This window comes from Mus musculus, chromosome 8, assembly GCF_000001635.26.
Source record: "Mus musculus strain C57BL/6J chromosome 8, GRCm38.p6 C57BL/6J".
Classification (NCBI taxonomy): Eukaryota; Metazoa; Chordata; class Mammalia; order Rodentia; family Muridae; genus Mus; species Mus musculus.
This window is the reverse complement of record NC_000074.6, coordinates 66,697,149-66,715,177: the sequence shown is the minus strand read 5'-3', so window position 1 is coordinate 66,715,177 and position 18,029 is coordinate 66,697,149. Positions and strand designations below refer to the sequence as shown.

The 18,029-nt window shown below is 41.7% G+C and overlaps 1 protein-coding gene across 5 annotated transcripts; it reads right to left on the bottom strand.

The window, feature by feature from the left end:
* Positions 1 to 8,377: 8,377 nt before the first annotated feature.
* Npy1r (neuropeptide Y receptor Y1) lies at positions 8,378 to 18,029 on the bottom strand. Of its 5 annotated transcripts, none has more exons than XM_006509594.4 (5): positions 17,656 to 18,029; positions 15,737 to 15,810; positions 13,642 to 13,811; positions 10,553 to 11,395; positions 8,378 to 10,442 (listed from the first exon to the last, which is right to left on the bottom strand). In XM_006509594.4, exons 4-5 carry the CDS (start codon positions 11,246 to 11,248, stop codon positions 9,990 to 9,992), a joined length of 1,149 nt encoding a protein of 382 aa, XP_006509657.1. In that variant the 5' UTR covers positions 11,249 to 11,395; positions 13,642 to 13,811; positions 15,737 to 15,810; positions 17,656 to 18,029; the 3' UTR covers positions 8,378 to 9,989. The 5 variants fall into 5 exon arrangements, with proteins under 5 accessions (XP_006509657.1, XP_006509658.1, XP_017168103.1 ...); XM_006509595.4 differs by having other exon boundaries at positions 13,642 to 13,790; NM_001358955.1 differs by lacking the exon at positions 13,642 to 13,811 and having other exon boundaries at positions 8,380 to 10,442; positions 17,656 to 17,756.

Sequence of the window (18,029 nt, the reverse complement as noted above, 5' to 3'; positions counted from 1 at the left end):
ATAAACATGATCCCCACATTGAGCAGTATTTAACACAACTGTCCTCAATCATTGCCCACTAGTAGTTTTGATTACATGAAAAAGACAAAATTATTAAACTATAGAATAGTACTCAGTTTCACACTCGAATTTAGGCATAGTAGAGACAGTTTTGGACTTGTATAGTTGTGCAGACCTAAATTTGCATTTTATCTCATCTTTGAATATCATAAGATGGTACAGCAGTACAAACGTTGCATCCTGAGAATCCTTGATCCAAATGCATATTTATCACAATGTTCCCAAGAGACAATTTTCATCAACAAATACTTCTCTTTTGCATCTCATAGGAATGTAAAAATGCAAATGCAAAGTCTACTAGGAACACAAGTGTGTGGCTGTGTTATGTTATCTCTAGGGGACGCTGAATGCCAAACAGACGGATGCATATGAATCATGGCACAATGGCTCTTCTGGGAAGGTGAAGCGTAGCACAGGATTCTCTCATTAAAGACAACTAGTGCTCATTGAAATAATTTTATCCTGACCAGGTTTAGGAATGTTTAGAAAATGAGGGAGGAAATTTAATAGATTAGAACTAGGAAGCCTCATAACCAGATATAGTCAACCCGATCTTTATTTTATACTTTTCGAACTCAGTGAGTTTACAGTTGGTGAAGCCTCCACTTACAAGTCTGCAATAAAGATTTAAAAATGGAACTTTGCAGACAATTTTGAGAACCAGAGAAAGTAAATATGTGTCAAGCTTGAGGAGCACTGGAGTTGCTCACATTTTTTCTTTTGCTGCCTGCCTTCTCCTCTGTAGAAACCGCTATAAAAATTAAGTTAAATTTGCATAATTCAAATGCCTCTCTCTTGTGTCCTTTTCTCCTAGAAGGACATTTTTTAAAAATAAATTACAAGAGACCACCCACAGAATGAGAGAAAAATTTGGAGAGAATATATCTAATAAGAAACTACTACCCAGACTATCTAAGGAATTTCTTCATCTAAAAATTAAAGAGAAATTACCTGTCTTAAAGATGGGCAAAGGATTTGAATAGACACTTCTTCTGAATGATATAAAGGTCCCAATGAAGCTTCTAAAGCTATACAACGACATAGTCACAGAAAAAGGTCCACCAAAGTTACAGTGAGGTTCTCCATCACATCTCCTAGAGTGAGTACCATCTAAGGGACGAACAATTAAGAACCTGGAACACCCATTCACTGCTGGTAGGAATGTGGAATAAAGGATCCTTGGGAAGCCACTGGGCAGATTCTTGCAGAATTAAACATGGAGTTAACCGATGACCAGGAAATTCCACTTTTTTTTTTTTTTTTTTTTTTTTTTAGATTTATTTATTTATTATATGTAAGTACACTGTAGCTGTCTTCAGACACTCCAGAAGAGGGCATCAGATCTCATTACGGGTGGTTGTGAGCCACCATGTGGTTGCTGGGATTTGAACTTTGGACCTTCGGAAGAGCAGTCGGGTGCTCTTACCCACTGAGCCATCTCACCAGCCCCCGAAATTCCACTTTTAGGTTTACACACTAAAGGTTGGAGAGTGTACATTCACATGAAAACATACATGGATATTTAAAAGAGTTCCTCTGGAAGTGGGAACAGCCCAGTTGTCCAGCGACATATGAATGAATGAAGAAAATACAACGAATCCGTACATTGCACTGCTGTTTTCAATATGTACATGGGATTCAGGAGCTATCATTCCTGGCAGCAGTGTGCTTTTCTTATCTCTTGGATTTCTCATCCTACCTTCACAATATCTTTTCCAACTGTCTCACATTTCTTAGCTATCACTCCATTTTCTGTTGTAATGTTCTCATTGACAGATTATCAAGCTTAGCACTTGTTCACCCATTCACATTTGTCCTAGTGGAGATCCCAGAGAAGTAGCTGCTCTTTGATTTGACAGTGACTTTACTCTCGACAGCTTTTGTTGATGTACTTTTCTGTTTGCATTCTCAACAGGTACAGCATATGGCTTACTCCATCAGGTAGAGCTCTTAGGCTGCTTCACACCCTGGTATGATAATTCCAGCATCCCTTACCTACCTGAGGTTCCTTCTGACCCTTCAAACTACAGTGTTCACTTGGAGTTTCTTGTCCTTTGTCCTTGATAGCTACATATGAGGCACTTTGTGGAGGAATGTGCTATAAATGAATCTTGGATGGCGCTAGTGATGGGTGAGGTGTGTGGAGACATTCTTTATTTAGTCCCCAAATTTGATTGGACAGTGAAGTTCACAAGTGCTTCTCTAGCTGTCCTCTCAAGTGGAACAGGATGGTGAGAAGAGGCAACACTCCTTGTCTCATGATTTTCACTTTGGTAAATAGTTTTCTTTTTGACAGTTACATGCATTGTGATTCTATTTACCCCATTACCCTCTGCTATCCCTCTTCTGTTCCTCTGAATCACTTCATCCCACATACTTTTCTGGTAACTACATCTTTAGAGAAAACAACAAACTTTCCTTCATTAACAATCACTAGCTTTCCAGAAAGAATGGGTTCTCATCAGCATCTATACCCATGGAGGAAGGTTGGAAGACCCAATCTTGCATATTGTGCTTAGCATATATGAAGCTCTAGGTCCGTCTCCATGACTACAAAAAGAAAAAAGATGACAAAGAAGAGGGAAGAGAATGGGGAGGAGCAGGAGCAGGAACAGGATGGGAAGAGGGCATAGAAGCCACTGTTGTGTTTGTGGTTATAATGGCAGTGTCATCTGAGTTCCCCGACACTCTTGTCTCCTAGCTCTTAAACTCTTCCTGTCCTTTCTTCTGTGATATCCCCATGTCTTGACATGGTGGTGGGTACAATGTTTCATTTATGACTGAGTGTTCATCAGTCTTTAATACTTGAGCTGCAATTAGATTTTCTGCGTTAACTATTTCTTTTGAAATTGGGCCTTATAATGAACAGGTCGGTTTAGCATTCTGTTTACAGCTGCCTCGTTTTCCTGGCTCCTGTCATAAAGGGATTTTTTTCCTGACGTCATTGTGGAAATGTGGTCCACCTTCTGCAGGTACAAGTCACAATAGTAAGGATCCCACTGTGCCTGGCAGGGTTGATGCAGAACACAGTACCACTGTTCTCTGGCTCTCCCATCCTTTCTGTCTACCTTTCTTTGACCTGCTGAGTTTCTGAGTTGGTTATCTCTCCCATGGGAAGCATGTGGATAGCTGAAGTAAAGAAGAGTTGTTAATTTCTCAGTTCGTCCAGTTTCTTTCCTTCTTGGGACAAATTGACATCTTTGCAATCATGCTGAGTAGTTCCAGGTTTCTTTTCAGGATGATGAAAATGTGCTAGAACTAGACAGAGACCAGTGTAAGACAGTCTGAACAAACTAAATGTCTCTGAATTATACTATTTCAAGGAGAAAAAAAAGAAAATATCATAGTATATTAATTATTTCCAATAATAAAATAATAAAAATATCCAGAAATCTAAATTCTTCCTAATTTTCATAGCTAATTACAAAGCAAATAGGACTTGAGACATTATGTAGAGTCAATATCTTGTGTACTGTATGGATATGCACACCTGTCAATTAAAAAGCCTTTTGCCTGTTGCTTAGGCAGGAAATAGGAGGTGGAACACCCAGGAGGCAGAAAGAATTCTGGGAGAGAGCCAAGAGTGAGAAGATCCAGGGAGGTGTGAGGAGACAGAGGCATGGTACCTGAGCACAGTAACCAGCCGTGTGGGAGGATCCACCCAGGGAGGTGGAGGAGACGGAGGCATGGTGACCAGACATGTGGCAGAATGTAGGTTAAAATAATTAGGTTATTTTAGTTATGATCTAGTCCTAGCAATATGGCCAAGGAATTTGTAAATATATTTTGAGTCTGAATCTTATTTCTGAGAGCATGGGGCTGAGAGGAAGAACCAGACCTCAACTTCTACAAAATTATATTGACAACACAGACCTGTAATAGCACATAATTATTTTATTTATTTATTTGTTTGTTTACTTTTACATTAGAAAACATGGACAATAAAGCTAGAATCATGTCTTACTGGCTACTCTTCCAGAGTACTTGAATTTGATTCCCAGCACCCAAATGACAGTTCACAATCCTCTGTAACATTAGTTCCAGGGGATTCTGTCACCCCCTTCTGGCCTCTTCAGGTACTGCACACACGTGGTGTGCAGACATGTAGACAAAAGAGTCATACACATAAATTAATTTTTTTAATTAAAAAAATGAAATGTAGACAATATTATAAGGGTGCTGGTTGACAACCCAGGTGTAAGATTTAATCAGATACAGTTTCAGGGTTCTATAGTTGTTGGTTTGATTTTTTTTTTTTGTCTTGAGTTAAATACTATTCATCCTTAGTCACCAGTTTTAACTGATAACCTTTTTCCTTTCCCTCCTAGGTAAGATTCAAGATTCTAGAATCTATTGGGCATCAATTGCTGTTCTGTACTCAAAGATGTAAAGTCTCAAGACTTTGGGCTAGAATACAGGACTTTGTGGGATAATATTCTCTCCCATCCCCAACATCACAAAGAAGAAGAAGATTAATACTAATTAAGTTTCAAATATCCAGAGGCACACCAGGAAAATGTTCTCAGAAGATTACTAAAGCTCTGCCTAGGAAAGTAGGAAGTGAGATCTGAGAAAATGAGAGAACAGCGGAAATGGACCAACATTTATAGTAACATCCTTGTGTGGACCAGATGCATGTCTCAATTCTGTATCTACACCTAAATGGCCACGGCGAAGAGTTTGCCTCCATTACTGAACGTGAGCTGTGAAAGATATTTCCTTTTAAAAATGTTTCTGGGACCACTCAAGGTTGTCGAAGAGCTGAGCCTGGTGACACAAGCCTGCAATCCTAGCTATCTGGGAGGCTGGGGCAGGAAGATTACAAGTTCAAGGCCAGCCTACTCTGGTTTATAACTTGAAATCCAGCCTAAAGTAACTCAATAAAAATTTTGTCTCCAAATTTTTGTTCACAAGAGGACTAGGGATAGAGCTCACAGGTAAAGTGTTTGCATAGTATGAATGAGGCTTTGGGTTCAATCACCATTACCACAAAAAAGGAAAAGAAGGATGGAGAAAAAGAGGAGAAAGACAAAGAAGATGAAGAAGGGGAGAACTACAAGAGAGGTAATGATAATAGTGATAGAGAAGACATTTTTTGTTGATAGGGGTTTGTATGGATTCAAAACTGGGATGGCAGGTGTCTTGGTTAGGGTGTTACTGCTGTGAACAGACACCATGACAATGGCAACTCTTTTTTTCTTCTTCCTTTTTGGTTTTAAGGTGTTTATTGTCATGTCAGGAAGGGGACCTAAGAGGGTAGTAAAGGCAGAGAAAGGCATAGAAAGAGGGAGAGAGTAAAGAAGTAGAGGCTGGCCATAGCCATGTGGAGAGAGTGGGAAAGGATATGGGGAGAGAGGGGAATAAGAGGGCAAAAGAGAAGCAAGCAGAAAGCAGGAATAAGAGAGTAACAATAAGAGAATAAGGACAAGGTGTTGGGGATTCCCATGGTACCCCTTCAGCCAACAACTGAATTAGATATAACACTATCCCAGTAACGGAAGCTTCATTTGGTGACAAGAGATGGGCAGTTTGCACTCATCTCCTCCATTATTTGACCATTTCATTTAGATAGCATCCTTATATATGTTATTTAAGAAGCTTGTACTATTTTAGGTGTTGCCCATACTGCCACTCAAATGCCCTTAATTCTAGCTGTCTCTCCCTGCATTCGCTCCCTCACCTCACCTTCCTCCCTACCTTATGTGATGCTTCTGTTCTGCTACAACCACCCCCTCCATCCATCTCTAACTTTTCTATATCCCTTTTCTAAGGAGGGCTTTCTGTTCCCTCTAGTCCCTTACTCTATACCTGCCCTCTGTGGTTCTATGAATTGTAGCTTATCATTGGCTTCCCAGTTAATATCCCATATAAGCAAATACATACCATTATTTGTCTTTCTTGGGTATAGGTTGCTTCACTCAGGATGATTTTTCTAGCTATATTCATTTTTCTGCAAATTTCATGATGCCACTTTTTTAAAATGGCCTAGCAATATCCTATTGTGTAAATGCACATTTTAAAAATGAATTTACCTGTTGAGGAAACTATATGTTTATTTCCAATTTCTAGTTTTTATGACTAGAGCAGCATCGAACATGGCAGAGTAAGTGTCTCTGTGGTAGGAAGAAGTGTCCAAGAAGGGTAGAGCTGATCTTGAAGTTCATCAATTTCCATCTTCTTCAAACCACCACACTGATTTACCTGGTGGTTGCACGAGTCTGTATTCTCACCAGCAATAAGTGGGTGCTTCTTTTATGCCACAGAGGATATGTATTTTCATTGTAATGTGTCTAGTTGGAAATAAAGTATAATATGTAGCCAAACTTCACTAGGAATATGTGAGATAAAATAGGGGATGAGAATATCCAGTCAATAGAAAAGAAAGGAAGTAAAAGTATATAATATAATGATACTCTAAAGTGGACTTGTCTAATTCCATAGGGGATAATAGACACATAGAGCTACCATTGCCACCTCTCCACTCTTCTCTTTCATTCTATTCTTTTCTGAAAATTTTGGCATCATCGATGTTATTATCAGGTGAACTTCAAGAAGATGAGAAAAGTAATTTTTTTTTCAAGAAAAGATCTCAAGAAGACAAGGCTGCCATCAAACTCACTATAAAGCTGAAAATGACCTTGAACCTCTGACACCCCACTTCTTCACCTTCACCTCCTGAGTGTTGTGATCACTGGCCTGTGCCACCATACCTAGTTTATGAGGTACTAGAGACTGAGTCCAGGGCTTCATGCATGCCAGGCAAGCACTTTACCAACAGAGCTATACTTCAATCCTTCAAAGTTATTTTATGGAACTACAATTAGAGCTTTGTAATAAGTTTAGTTGTGTGAGTTGTGCTTGGTTTAGATTTCTTTGTCACTTATACTTTTAAGATTTGCTCTCCTTTTGTGTGGGGAGGCAACAATGTTAATCAGGACTTCCACATTTAACCCAGTGCTTTCCACATTAGAGGTCTAAAAACTCTAGCGATGATCAATTCCTCGAAGTTCACAGAAGCTCTGTTAATTGTGCTGTGACTCTAATAGTTTCTGGTAAAATGTCACTGTTTGTCTTTAATGTGGTCATTTGTTCCTACCTCAGCTCTAGCACCTGGGCCCTGGCCTTAGACTGAACTGTTAGTTCGTCTACATCTTTGGATGAAACAGAAGAATTTGATGTTCAGTTGTCTATTAATATAACTGTCTAAGGTTCCTAGAGATGGTCTTAGCAAGTTCTCTAATGGAGAAATAGCTGTGTGTTAAGAGCGCTGCCCATATCTAGGTATGATATCTAGGGCACCTATGTTGAGAAAGGGAGTTTCCAATTAGTTCTAGGGAACAGGAAAATGCCAAGTATTAAGAATGCCAGGTTCGAGATCTTTAAAGGTCATCTTTTTCAATGAATCTTAAAAATTGGCTCTAGAATTGCCTCCCTCCCGCCCTCTGGTCAACTATAGGTTGTTCTTAGCTGTTATGTGATTTCATGCTAACATCCACAAAGCTGATGGTACAAGATCCTACAATTTAAAAAGTCATTACTGTTTCATTTAGGGGTGGAAATAATGCAGTACAAGAGAAAATGTTCACTTGCTAAAGAGGGACAGTGGGAAGAGAATCCCAAAATACACCATGATGTGAATTCCAGGTGACACAGTGGAAAGGAGAAATTTTGCCTTCATTCATTCACTTGTTTCAGAAATTTTATGTCCATAGGTATATAGATCTAGGTGTTCATATACATGTGTTGTGTATGTGTGTTCATGAGTGTATAGATGCAGTTTTGTACTGGATGAAGGGATATCCATGTGTTTGTGCGTGATGGTGAGTCTTTCCCAGTTGCTTTTCACTTCACTGAACTCAGCACAGGCTGAGTCAGTTAATCGAGCTAAGCAGCTTGCCTCAAGAACTTTTGGTTTCCTCCTCGCTGGAACACTAGGATGACACCCACCCAGCAGTTACATACATGGGACTAGGGATCCGGCCCTAGGCAACATGCTTGTACAGCAAGTTTTTGTTTTGTTTTTTGTTTTTTGTTTTTTTATCTTCTGGGCCATCTCTTCAGCCCCTGGAATACATGTAAAATAATGTTTTAATTACTTGTTGCTGTGAGAAATACACGGTGGGTCCATCATTATTACATAGTCTCTGCCTTAACAAGCTCTCAAATCTAGAAAATTAAAGTGTACGAGCCCCCAGTGGTTACAGAATAGACAGTAACTCTCTAGCCAGTTGGTAATGGGTATGGTGGAGGTATCATATCATGGAAGGCAAGTCTTGAGACAGGAAGAAAGGAAGCTCAAGAGAATCACAGAACAGACTCCTCTGAAAAAGCTCAGTTTTAATTCAGAAGTGTCTGCCCTTCTAAAATCACACACAGGCAACATTTTGTACAATACATTGAAACTGTCTTGTTCTTCAAAGTATCTTTTCTGAGTCTAAATCATGATTACAAGATACATGAAAGTAAATATATCAATATGGCAGGGCTACTCAGTACTCTATGATATAATAGTATATGATTATAAAACTCCACACATTATACAGTTTATACAAGTTAGGATGAACTTGAACTTGTATACAGTTTATACAAGTTAGGCTGCGTGAAAGTTTTAGGTACAGACATCTGTTAGCTGAAGGGTAGATACATTGACATTGTCCCTGTGTCCTCTGCAGTGAAGGATAAATGGTGAGAGTTAAACACTAGTTACTATGCAGGCACGGCTGTGTAGAAAACGCATCTTACGCGTCTGTGCAGTATGAGTTAGAAATGCTCTGAGTCGCATGCTTGTGCCAGAAAGCTTGATAGAGCTCAGCACTCTGATGAACAATGCAAAACCTTTCGATTATCAAGTCCTTTGGATGCAATTTACCTATCTGCAGCAAGACTAGTTTACATTTTAAACTAATTACCCTAAAATGCTTTGGTTGTCAGAAAAATTTTAAAATCAGGGACCTGTTTTGCCACTTCATTCTTTTTTTTTGGGGGGGGGGGTCTTTCGAGACAGGGTTTCTCTGTATAGCCCTGGCTGTTCTGGAACTCACTTTGTAGACCAGGCTGGCCTCAAACTCAGAAATCCACCTGCCTCTGCCTCCCAAGTGCTGGGATTAAAGGTGTGTGCCACCACGCCCAGCTGCCACTTCATTCTTGTGGGTGGCCTAACTCCTGGTGATATCCACAGCTGAAAAGGTGTTCTTTACTTATCTTTATCTTAGGCAAGACTCAATTAGGAGTATAAGAAATTGAGTCCTTACAGAAATAGAGAGGAAAAGGAAAAGATGCTGCCAAATGACTTCAGACACTCTTTTGACTCAGGCACATTTTAAAAGGTGACTTTTGTATACTGTCACCCTTGTGACAGACTAAGATGATGCCTAGCAGGGAACGAAGGTAGTCCGGGGTCTTGGAAATCTCATCTGATCTTGAAAATTCAGTATCTTGAGAATATCAGGTGGTGACTGCTTTTGAAATGAGCTCATGACATTACTTCAGAGAAATTCACTCCAACAAACACAATGTAAAACTCTTTGTCATATGCATAATTCAAACACATACATAAAGAAAGACAGACAGACAGACAGACAGGCAGTCTGTCTGTCTCTCTCCTTCTCTCTCTCTCTTTCTCTTTTGCACGTGCGCGCGCGCGCGCGCGCACACACATACACACACACACACACACACACACACACACACACACACACACACACACACAGGACATCTAGTCAAAACTGTTGCCAGAGATAGATTACAAAGTAATCTAGATTTCTAAGTAATCAGGGCAACCATCAAAAGCAGTCAAACCCAACACAGATGTCCTGGGCTTTCCAAGCGCGCCTCATTCCGTTCCCCCAGAGCATAGGTAAAGAAAGCATGCGGCAGGCTGTGCTTGTTTTTCCACAGATATGGCCTGGGACCATATGCTCTGAGCAGCTTCAGACTTTTTCATTGTCATTCATACTGATTTTTTTAAATGCGACTGGGCTAGCCTGCTTCAGAGACGTCTTGGACACATCCGTATGCATGGTAGACATGGCTATGGTCTCGTAGTCATCGTCTCGAGACCGGAAGTCACAAAAGTTGAAGAAGAACTGCAAGTCTCTCTGGAAATTTTTGTTCAGGAATCCATAAAAGATGGGGTTGACGCAGGTGGAGATCATGGCGGTGAGGTGACAGAGCAGAAACAGCAGATTGTGGTTGCAGGTGGCAATGATCTGGTGGTTCCAGTCGAACACAGTGTTGAAGATGGTAAGGGGCAGCCAGCAGACGGCGAAGGCGACCACAATGGAGAGCAGCATGATGTTGATTCGCTTGGTCTCACTGGACCTGTACTTACTGTCCCGGATCTTGTCCATCATGTTGTTTCTCCTTTTCAAGCGAATGTATATCTATGAAGGAAGGAAAGGGTGAATTCAAGTACAACATGCACCTCCTGGGAAGTCTGTACAAAGGAGGTAAGAAGGGAGACGGTTGAGGGAGGGGCCAATGGTTTTCTTACCTTGAAGTAGCATATGAATATAAAGCAGAGTGGGCCGAAATACTGCAGCACCAGGAGGAGAGTCGTGTAAGACAGCCTGTGAGAGTCAGATGGGAATTTGTCAAAGCACACATACTTGTCCTTGAACGCCGCAAGTGACACATTTTGGAAGGGCTCGTCGGTCAGAATTTGATAGATCACAAAGGGCAGAGAAGAAGCCACTGCAAGGACCCAAATGACAGTAATGCCTATGTAAGCATGTCTATTGTTTGGTCTCCACCCTCTTGGGTTGATGATTAGCTGATGCCGTTCCACAGCGATGAGAACCAGCGAGAAAATGGATACTGTGATGGAGACACACTGTACAAAGGGATTCAGTTTGCACATGGTCTCCCCGAAGACCCAGTGGTCCATCAGTGTATATACAAAAGTGAACGGGAGACACATGACCGCAACGAGCAAGTCTGAGAAGGAGAGGTTCACGATCAGAATGTTGGTGACATTTCTCATCTCCTTCTGTTTCAGAATGATTATGATCAATGCCAGGTTTCCAGAGACGCCAAGAATAATCACCGCCCCATAAGCGAGAGCCAAGGTGAATATCACAGCCAAGGGCAGGTGGCAGTCATCATTTTCAAAAGCCAGAAGTGGAGAATTCTCTGAGGCATTATAGTGAATTGAGTGATTTTCAACCTTGGAGAACAGAGTTGAGTTCATTTTTTTATGTTTTGTTGTTACCGATTAGATAAATGGACAGTTATAGTTCTTCAAAACGGATCAAATCTTCAGCATACTCTTATTCCATATATTTGAATCCATTCACCAAGATAATTCTCAGTTCTTCATTCCCTTGAACTGAATACTCTGTCAACAAAAGAGGCCAGTTGCATTACTAAGTATATTGAGGGGGGCAGAGAAGATAATAGTAAGATTTTATTCTTTTATAAAATTATAACCTTTAAAAATTCCCACAATCAGTACAAACCATTTCAAACATTTAAAGTTCAGCTATAATGTTTTTGAGACATGATCTCTCTGGCCTTGAACTCACTTTGTAGCCAAAGATGATCTTAGACATTTGCTCGTTCTGTCTCTGCCTCACGAGTGATGGGATTACAGGCACATCTGATTTTATGGCAATGCTGAGGACTGAATCCAGGGATTCAAGCATGCTAGGCCACCAACTCAGCTACATCCCCCAGCTCTCCAGAAGTGCTTTTAACTGGACTTGCTCACATGTTGACTTTCAGTGGTTTTTACACCAGTAAAGTGTTTGTAAATCTCGTGCCTCCCAAGTGTTAGACAAATGGTGTCAACAGCAGACTCTCAGACATGGCAAGAATGTGCATGTACAGAGAACAGCATAATGTACAGATGGAAACATGTAACAAAGCAAAACAACATGGAAGAATGTGTAATGGAAGTGCAGATAGCACACCGTAGTGTGTAGCTCACCGTACACTGGGCTGCCTTGAAAGACAGATGCTATTTGACAAAAATCTTCACAAGGAGGTAACCTATACAATGGAGCATCAAGAAACTTGGCCTTCTGAGATACGGCTTTTGAAGAACCATGTGATGTTTGATGCAGACCATGCTTCGGACTGTAGGCCTAACTTCTCGTGTTTTAATAGGTGGTCTAGAGTATATGGACAAGTTTAGTGGCATGTATAATAAAGTTAGAAATGGGACCAAAGACTGTACATTATTTTAGAAACATGATGTCACTATGAGGAGTGAAAACTGAATCAAATGGAAGAAACTACTTGTCACAGAAGCAAGTGTTTCATACACAGAAGTGCCAGCCACTGCATGAGGGGCCACATGAAGGTTTTGCGTTGTGTGGGAGATTCTAACTTTAGGACACTGATTTTGATGATCAGGTAAGAAGACTTCAAAGAATTTCTAATGTTTTATCCAAGGAAATATCCTCTTTCCTCGCTCAGCTATGTGAGTGTCCAATGCAAGGGTGTGATTTCAGTTATAATCTTAAATTTTCACTCCAATGTGGAGTGTGAACATACCTCCTCTTACTGACAACATACATTACAGACATAATATCAGAAGCTGCTTTAGAGAAAGAAAGAAGACAGAAACCTCTGCTCTCTACTTCCCCCTTGCTAAAGAAGTCCACAGGACAGGATCTCTCATGCTAATTAACTCGCTATTGTGCCTATGTTAATAAGCTGAATTTTGTCTGTCCATCTTACAACAATGAAGAAAATTGTGTGGATTTACTTCTATTGAAAGGAAAAAGAGAAACTTAACGTGCAGAAATGCACTTGCTGTTTAAATGACACTTCTAATAAGCCTTTTATTTGGCAATTTTGCTTTCTGGAATATGAGTTTTTTTCTATTGTGAAATCACAATTTGGCCTGATCAAACTAAGAGTTACCATCATATAATCAGACTATATAGCATTAAAGCATAGTGGTGAAATGACTTTGTGCTGGCTAGTTTTATGTCAACATAACACGAAAGAGTCATCTGAACGTAGGGAACTTCAATCGAGAAAATGTCTCCATGGGATTGGGCTGTGCTCAAGCCTGTAGAGCATTTTCTTAATTAGTGATTACTGGGGAGGGCCCAGCCCACTGTGGGTGGGGCCACTACTAGGGTGGTGTTTCTGGGTTCTATTAGAAAGCAGGCTGAGCAAGCCATGGGGAGCAAGCTAGTAAGCAGGCTCCTGCCTGTTTGCATTTCTGCCCCGACTTCCTTTGATGATGAACAGTAGTGTGGAAGAGTAACCCAAATAAACCCTTTCTCCCCCAACTTGGTGTTTCCTCACAGCAATAGAAACCCTAACTAGGACATACTTCAAGTGTGGATGTTATTAGAATCCAAGTCTCTCTTCTATCCTCTCAACTGAAATGACTTCTGGGATAATTGCACATTGTTTTACCCTCAAGAATCTCAAAGCCAGGGTGAGTGTAGGATGGGAAAGCAAACCTAGAAGGAGTGGGTAGTGGCTTTACAGTTTTGGAAAGCTCTAACTTCCTTAAGTAAGCCAGGCAAACTTAGTGTCATACTTTCTCTTCTGGCTAATAGTTACAAAGTTTTTCGTTATTCAAACTAACACTACCAAAATAGCAAAGTGCATTCTTATTACCTGTGGCTTCTCTTGGTGCCCGATCACTGAGCTCCACTGAGTGTGTGCTTGTATGTGGATTCTTGTGAGGAACAGAAAGTTTGTTCAGTTACCATGCTTCATCCTGGAACTTAGAGATACTCCAGGCTATGTCTTCAACTCTTTAATAGCTGCAACATGATCGTTATGTTCTAAACAAACAAACAAACAAACTCCGCATCTATCCTTGCCTAAAATACTTTCGAATCCTAATTCCATATCCTAGTTTTGGGGTGTCATATCTTAACAGCAATTCAAATCTTTCCCCTCATTCAAATCACTTTTAATCTCCAGCCTTATCAGCCTCTATTGATTTCAGTACATTTCCTTAAGTTAGGCACTATGAAAGCTTCATGGTACCTTGAAAATATTAGATTTAGAATTAAAATACCTTGACCACTATAATAGGTCTCGATGGGAATCATGTTTGGTATAAGTCTGTGTTAAAATTAATGGTACGGTCTATGGTTAAATGCAAAACAAGTGCCAATTATAGTAGTCATTCTTTTAGATCGGGCACCTAGGGGAAAACACTGCATTTTGCATATTAAAAATGAACTGTTTTCTGAAGGAACACATGTTTACTTGATACTTGTTTCTTGTCAGGTGTGGTTTCAGTAAAATGAGCAATGACCTTTTCGCCAAGTTTCTAGTCTTATGGGCAGAGAAAGAAAAGAAAAAAAATAATAAATTAGTAAAAGGCCCAGTGTGATAGCCAAGAAAGGGGACTGGGATTATTGGGAATTGCAACGTAGTCCTGGGTGGCGAGCAAAGGCAGCTGAGTACCCCAGATAACAGCAAACACCCAGGAGTGCAGAGTTAGGAAGTCATGGAGGCTCCTGGGGCTGGCGTCCCTGGTGGAAACCAAACCAAACCAAATAGAACATTTCTAAGGCTGGAGCTCAGCTGCTGTGCCAAGAAGACAAAGGAGAAATGAAGGCAGACTAGAAGGAACTCACTGGGAAGGCCGAGTGAGAAGAAGCTGACAGTGCAGGGTTCTAATGGGACAGTCTTCACCTATAACTCGTGGACGGGAGGAGCCTTTGGTAAAACATGTGAGGTTATATGTTTTAACTTTGATATTTGTATAAAGGCATTTGCTGCCAAGCCTGATGACTTGAGATTGTTCCCCATTCCTCACGTGGTGGAAAGAAGGGGCTGCCTCCTGCCAGTGGGCCTCTGAGGACTGTGCATGGAGCAGGCCAGTCCCCCACCACTAAGTAAACAAATAAGCAAAAGACTCCTTTAGTCTACCTGCTGCTTGCTTAGAGTTTAAAAGGCAAAGTGAACTAAGGAGACTCTTTAGGAGGCTTTGCGTTCAGGGAGAGGGACATGGAACATAGAGCAACACTTTCACTGTGGAGAAGAAGAAAAGAGAGATTTTATCTAGGGCCTGTTTTGACAAGTATAGGAATTCACGAAAACAAGTCATTTCAATTCATGGGTTTTATAAAGACCAATCTCTCACGAACGAGTTTAAGTCAACACAGTATATTCTGATACCTGTCCAATCACATTTGATAGACAAGTCCTATGAGAAGTGTTTCCCTCTTATGTCTACTTGCTTGGCTTCAGACCCCAGGACAAGGGGCCGAGGTGCATATTTGACATACCAAAGCAGACCTGGCCTCCAGCTTCTCCCAGCATCCTTTAGTCCCTACCTGGCATACCCTGCCCCCAAACCTGAGCTTTCCAACCCAAGGGCTGGGCTGCCATTCCCTCAGAGGCTCTGCCCTATACAATCCAGACATTTTGGTCTCTATTAGCCTCCACGCCCCTTTCTCTCTCTTTGTGCACACTTTTCCTTTCTCTCACCCCTCTCCCCTCTCTTCCTTCTCATGGTGACTTCCCTGGCCTCTTTCCCTGGGGCCTGTGAACTGGAAACAGCTTCCCAATATACCTGTCTTTAATATCATCTAATGTGGCTTGAATGGCCTCATTTTACCAGTGGAGCAATAACTTATCACTTATCTATACAGAAAATGCAGAGTATCCTTATTTTGCTAAGTATGGGAGCAATAGCCATTTCAGTTATGGAAAACAGTTGCGTGTTAGATACAAGTTACATTTTGTTTACCTTAGTAAATCTCCGAGAAAGAATAAAGGTCAGGAAAGTAGCAGTACTTTTCTACAGAAAGAGTTTGCATCTCACTGTAAAAGAAAACAAGCTGGTGTTTGCTCTTCCGTATATCTCAGATATGTATGTCTTACAATTGTAAGTATTACAAGAATTAAAGAGCAAATTTCAGTACAGCTGCCATGGACCTTCCAAGACATTACATACATTAACAGTTGGCAAATTGATTCCCTCTTCCACCCTTCCAGGGCAGTTCCTCTTCTTCCTTCTTGGAATGCTGGCCCTTCCTGATCGATATTCACAGTGCTGTTTCTACCATAAAATACAGCTCTTGGGGCATAACCTGCTCTGTGTGTGTGTGTGTGTGTGTGTGTGTGTGTGTGTGCGCGCGAGTGCATGGTTTTCTTCAAATTCCCTCATTTGTTTGGGAAAAAAAGATAAGCCGTGATATACACAGCCAAAGTTACTGCTAGCTTATCTAAACGACTTACATAATTCCCTGTTCCTTCTGGGGAATGGGGGAAGGGCTTGTTCAACAGTTAGCTGCCTATTGACAATTATAAGGAAACCCTAGAAAATGGTATCGAGGAAGAACATTCTGTCTCTTGGATGGGCAAAGTATTGGGCTTTCTGCAGAAGTAGTCCTCTCTTCTGTGCAAATCACAGAGCACTCCAATTAAAAGAACAGTGGAAGTAGAAGACACACCTCATCTCCATTTCCTCTCCCCCCCCCCCTCCTCTCCTCCCCTTTCCCGGCTTTTCATGCTCTAGGTCCTAGAGTCTAGGAGTTAACCAGAGGGAAACTTGGTACATTCAATCAAAACTTCTGTTTTCACTACCCTTTTTTGTATTGTATAACTATGTGACTCTCCCTGATTACCCCCATTCTTAACTCCCCTCCCTGCACGCGCGCGAGCATACACACACACACACACACACACACACACACACACACACACACACACACACACACGGAGATGGGGAAGAACGGAGGAGGGGAAAGACAACTAATTTATCAGGGCGCCTCTACCCGAATGAGAGAACAGAGCAGAAATGAAGGAGCCCAATTGAACATGCAAGGCTCGAATCGGAGGCCAGTCCGTCTTTCTCATAAGCCCAATAAGGGTCCTTCCTACATTAGCATCTCTGCAATCTACCTGGGGAGCAGCAGATTATCCTACTAAGCACTAAATCCCCCCTCCCCCCTCCCGCTTTTAGTTCATCCTTAACCTGCTAACCAACACAGTTAATTGCCTTTTAAAAAGGAGCTGAGGTGTTGGGTGGTTAAAACTACTAAACAAGAAGACAAGGCACAAGTCTTGCAAGGTGCACTATACAGCCTGAAAGAGGGGTATACAGGGGAGTGGGTCAGGGGCTCTCCCATTCTGGGCTCCGTGTCTCTGGGCACCCCACATTTTCTCACGTGGTGGGAAGCAGGACAAATGCATCTGAGAAAGCTGGCGTCCCCACCCCTGCCCAATGTATCTTCTCTGGTTACCCGGGAAAACTCCTGGATTTCTAACTGGGCAGAGGCTCCAGCCTGCTACAGAAAAAAAAACGAGGAAGACTATCTTGGTTCAGGAAAGACCAACAGGGGCACCTCCCCTGACTTCTAGGAGAGTAGGAGGAGAGGAAAACTTATTTCCTTCTGGAACCCCCAAGTGCAAGACGCCAGGATGCGCGAACTCTGAGAGATGTACACTTTCCCTTTGAGGTCTCACATCCATAATGCCCCAGACCTGTCCCACAATCTAGATTATACTACCTCCTGCTCCGACTGGGAGTCAAACCGAGAAGCTGACTCCACGCCCGCTCCATTCCCAGGACTGGATCAGACACCCGCATCTTTCCTCTCATACCTCACCCCATCAATAAGAGATTTCTCAAAAGTCCCTTAAAAACACTAACTTGCAACTTACCTTTTAAAGAATGCGTCTGTTCACCTCTGTTGAAGCGGGACGAGTGTCACTGGAGGGAGAAAAGATCTGTTGGTATTTCTCCTGCTCAAACCCTAAAGATTGAGGAAGATAGGAAGAGACGCCCCCTTAAAGCCGAACTCCACCTCATCCAGGATCATGTGATGGCACCCCACGAGGATCACCCAAGGTTTCCCCCACAGCCTCCTCCCAACACCTCGGATGCACAACTCGGAGGTGCGTTGCCTAGGAATTCTGGAAAGAAAAGCAGTTAAACCTAAGCTATGTTTCAGACCCGTACGCACGGAGCTCTCACCCCACTAGTCCTTGACTCAAGCAAGGCGCATTTACAAGCCTGTTTTAAAAGTCAATGCCAC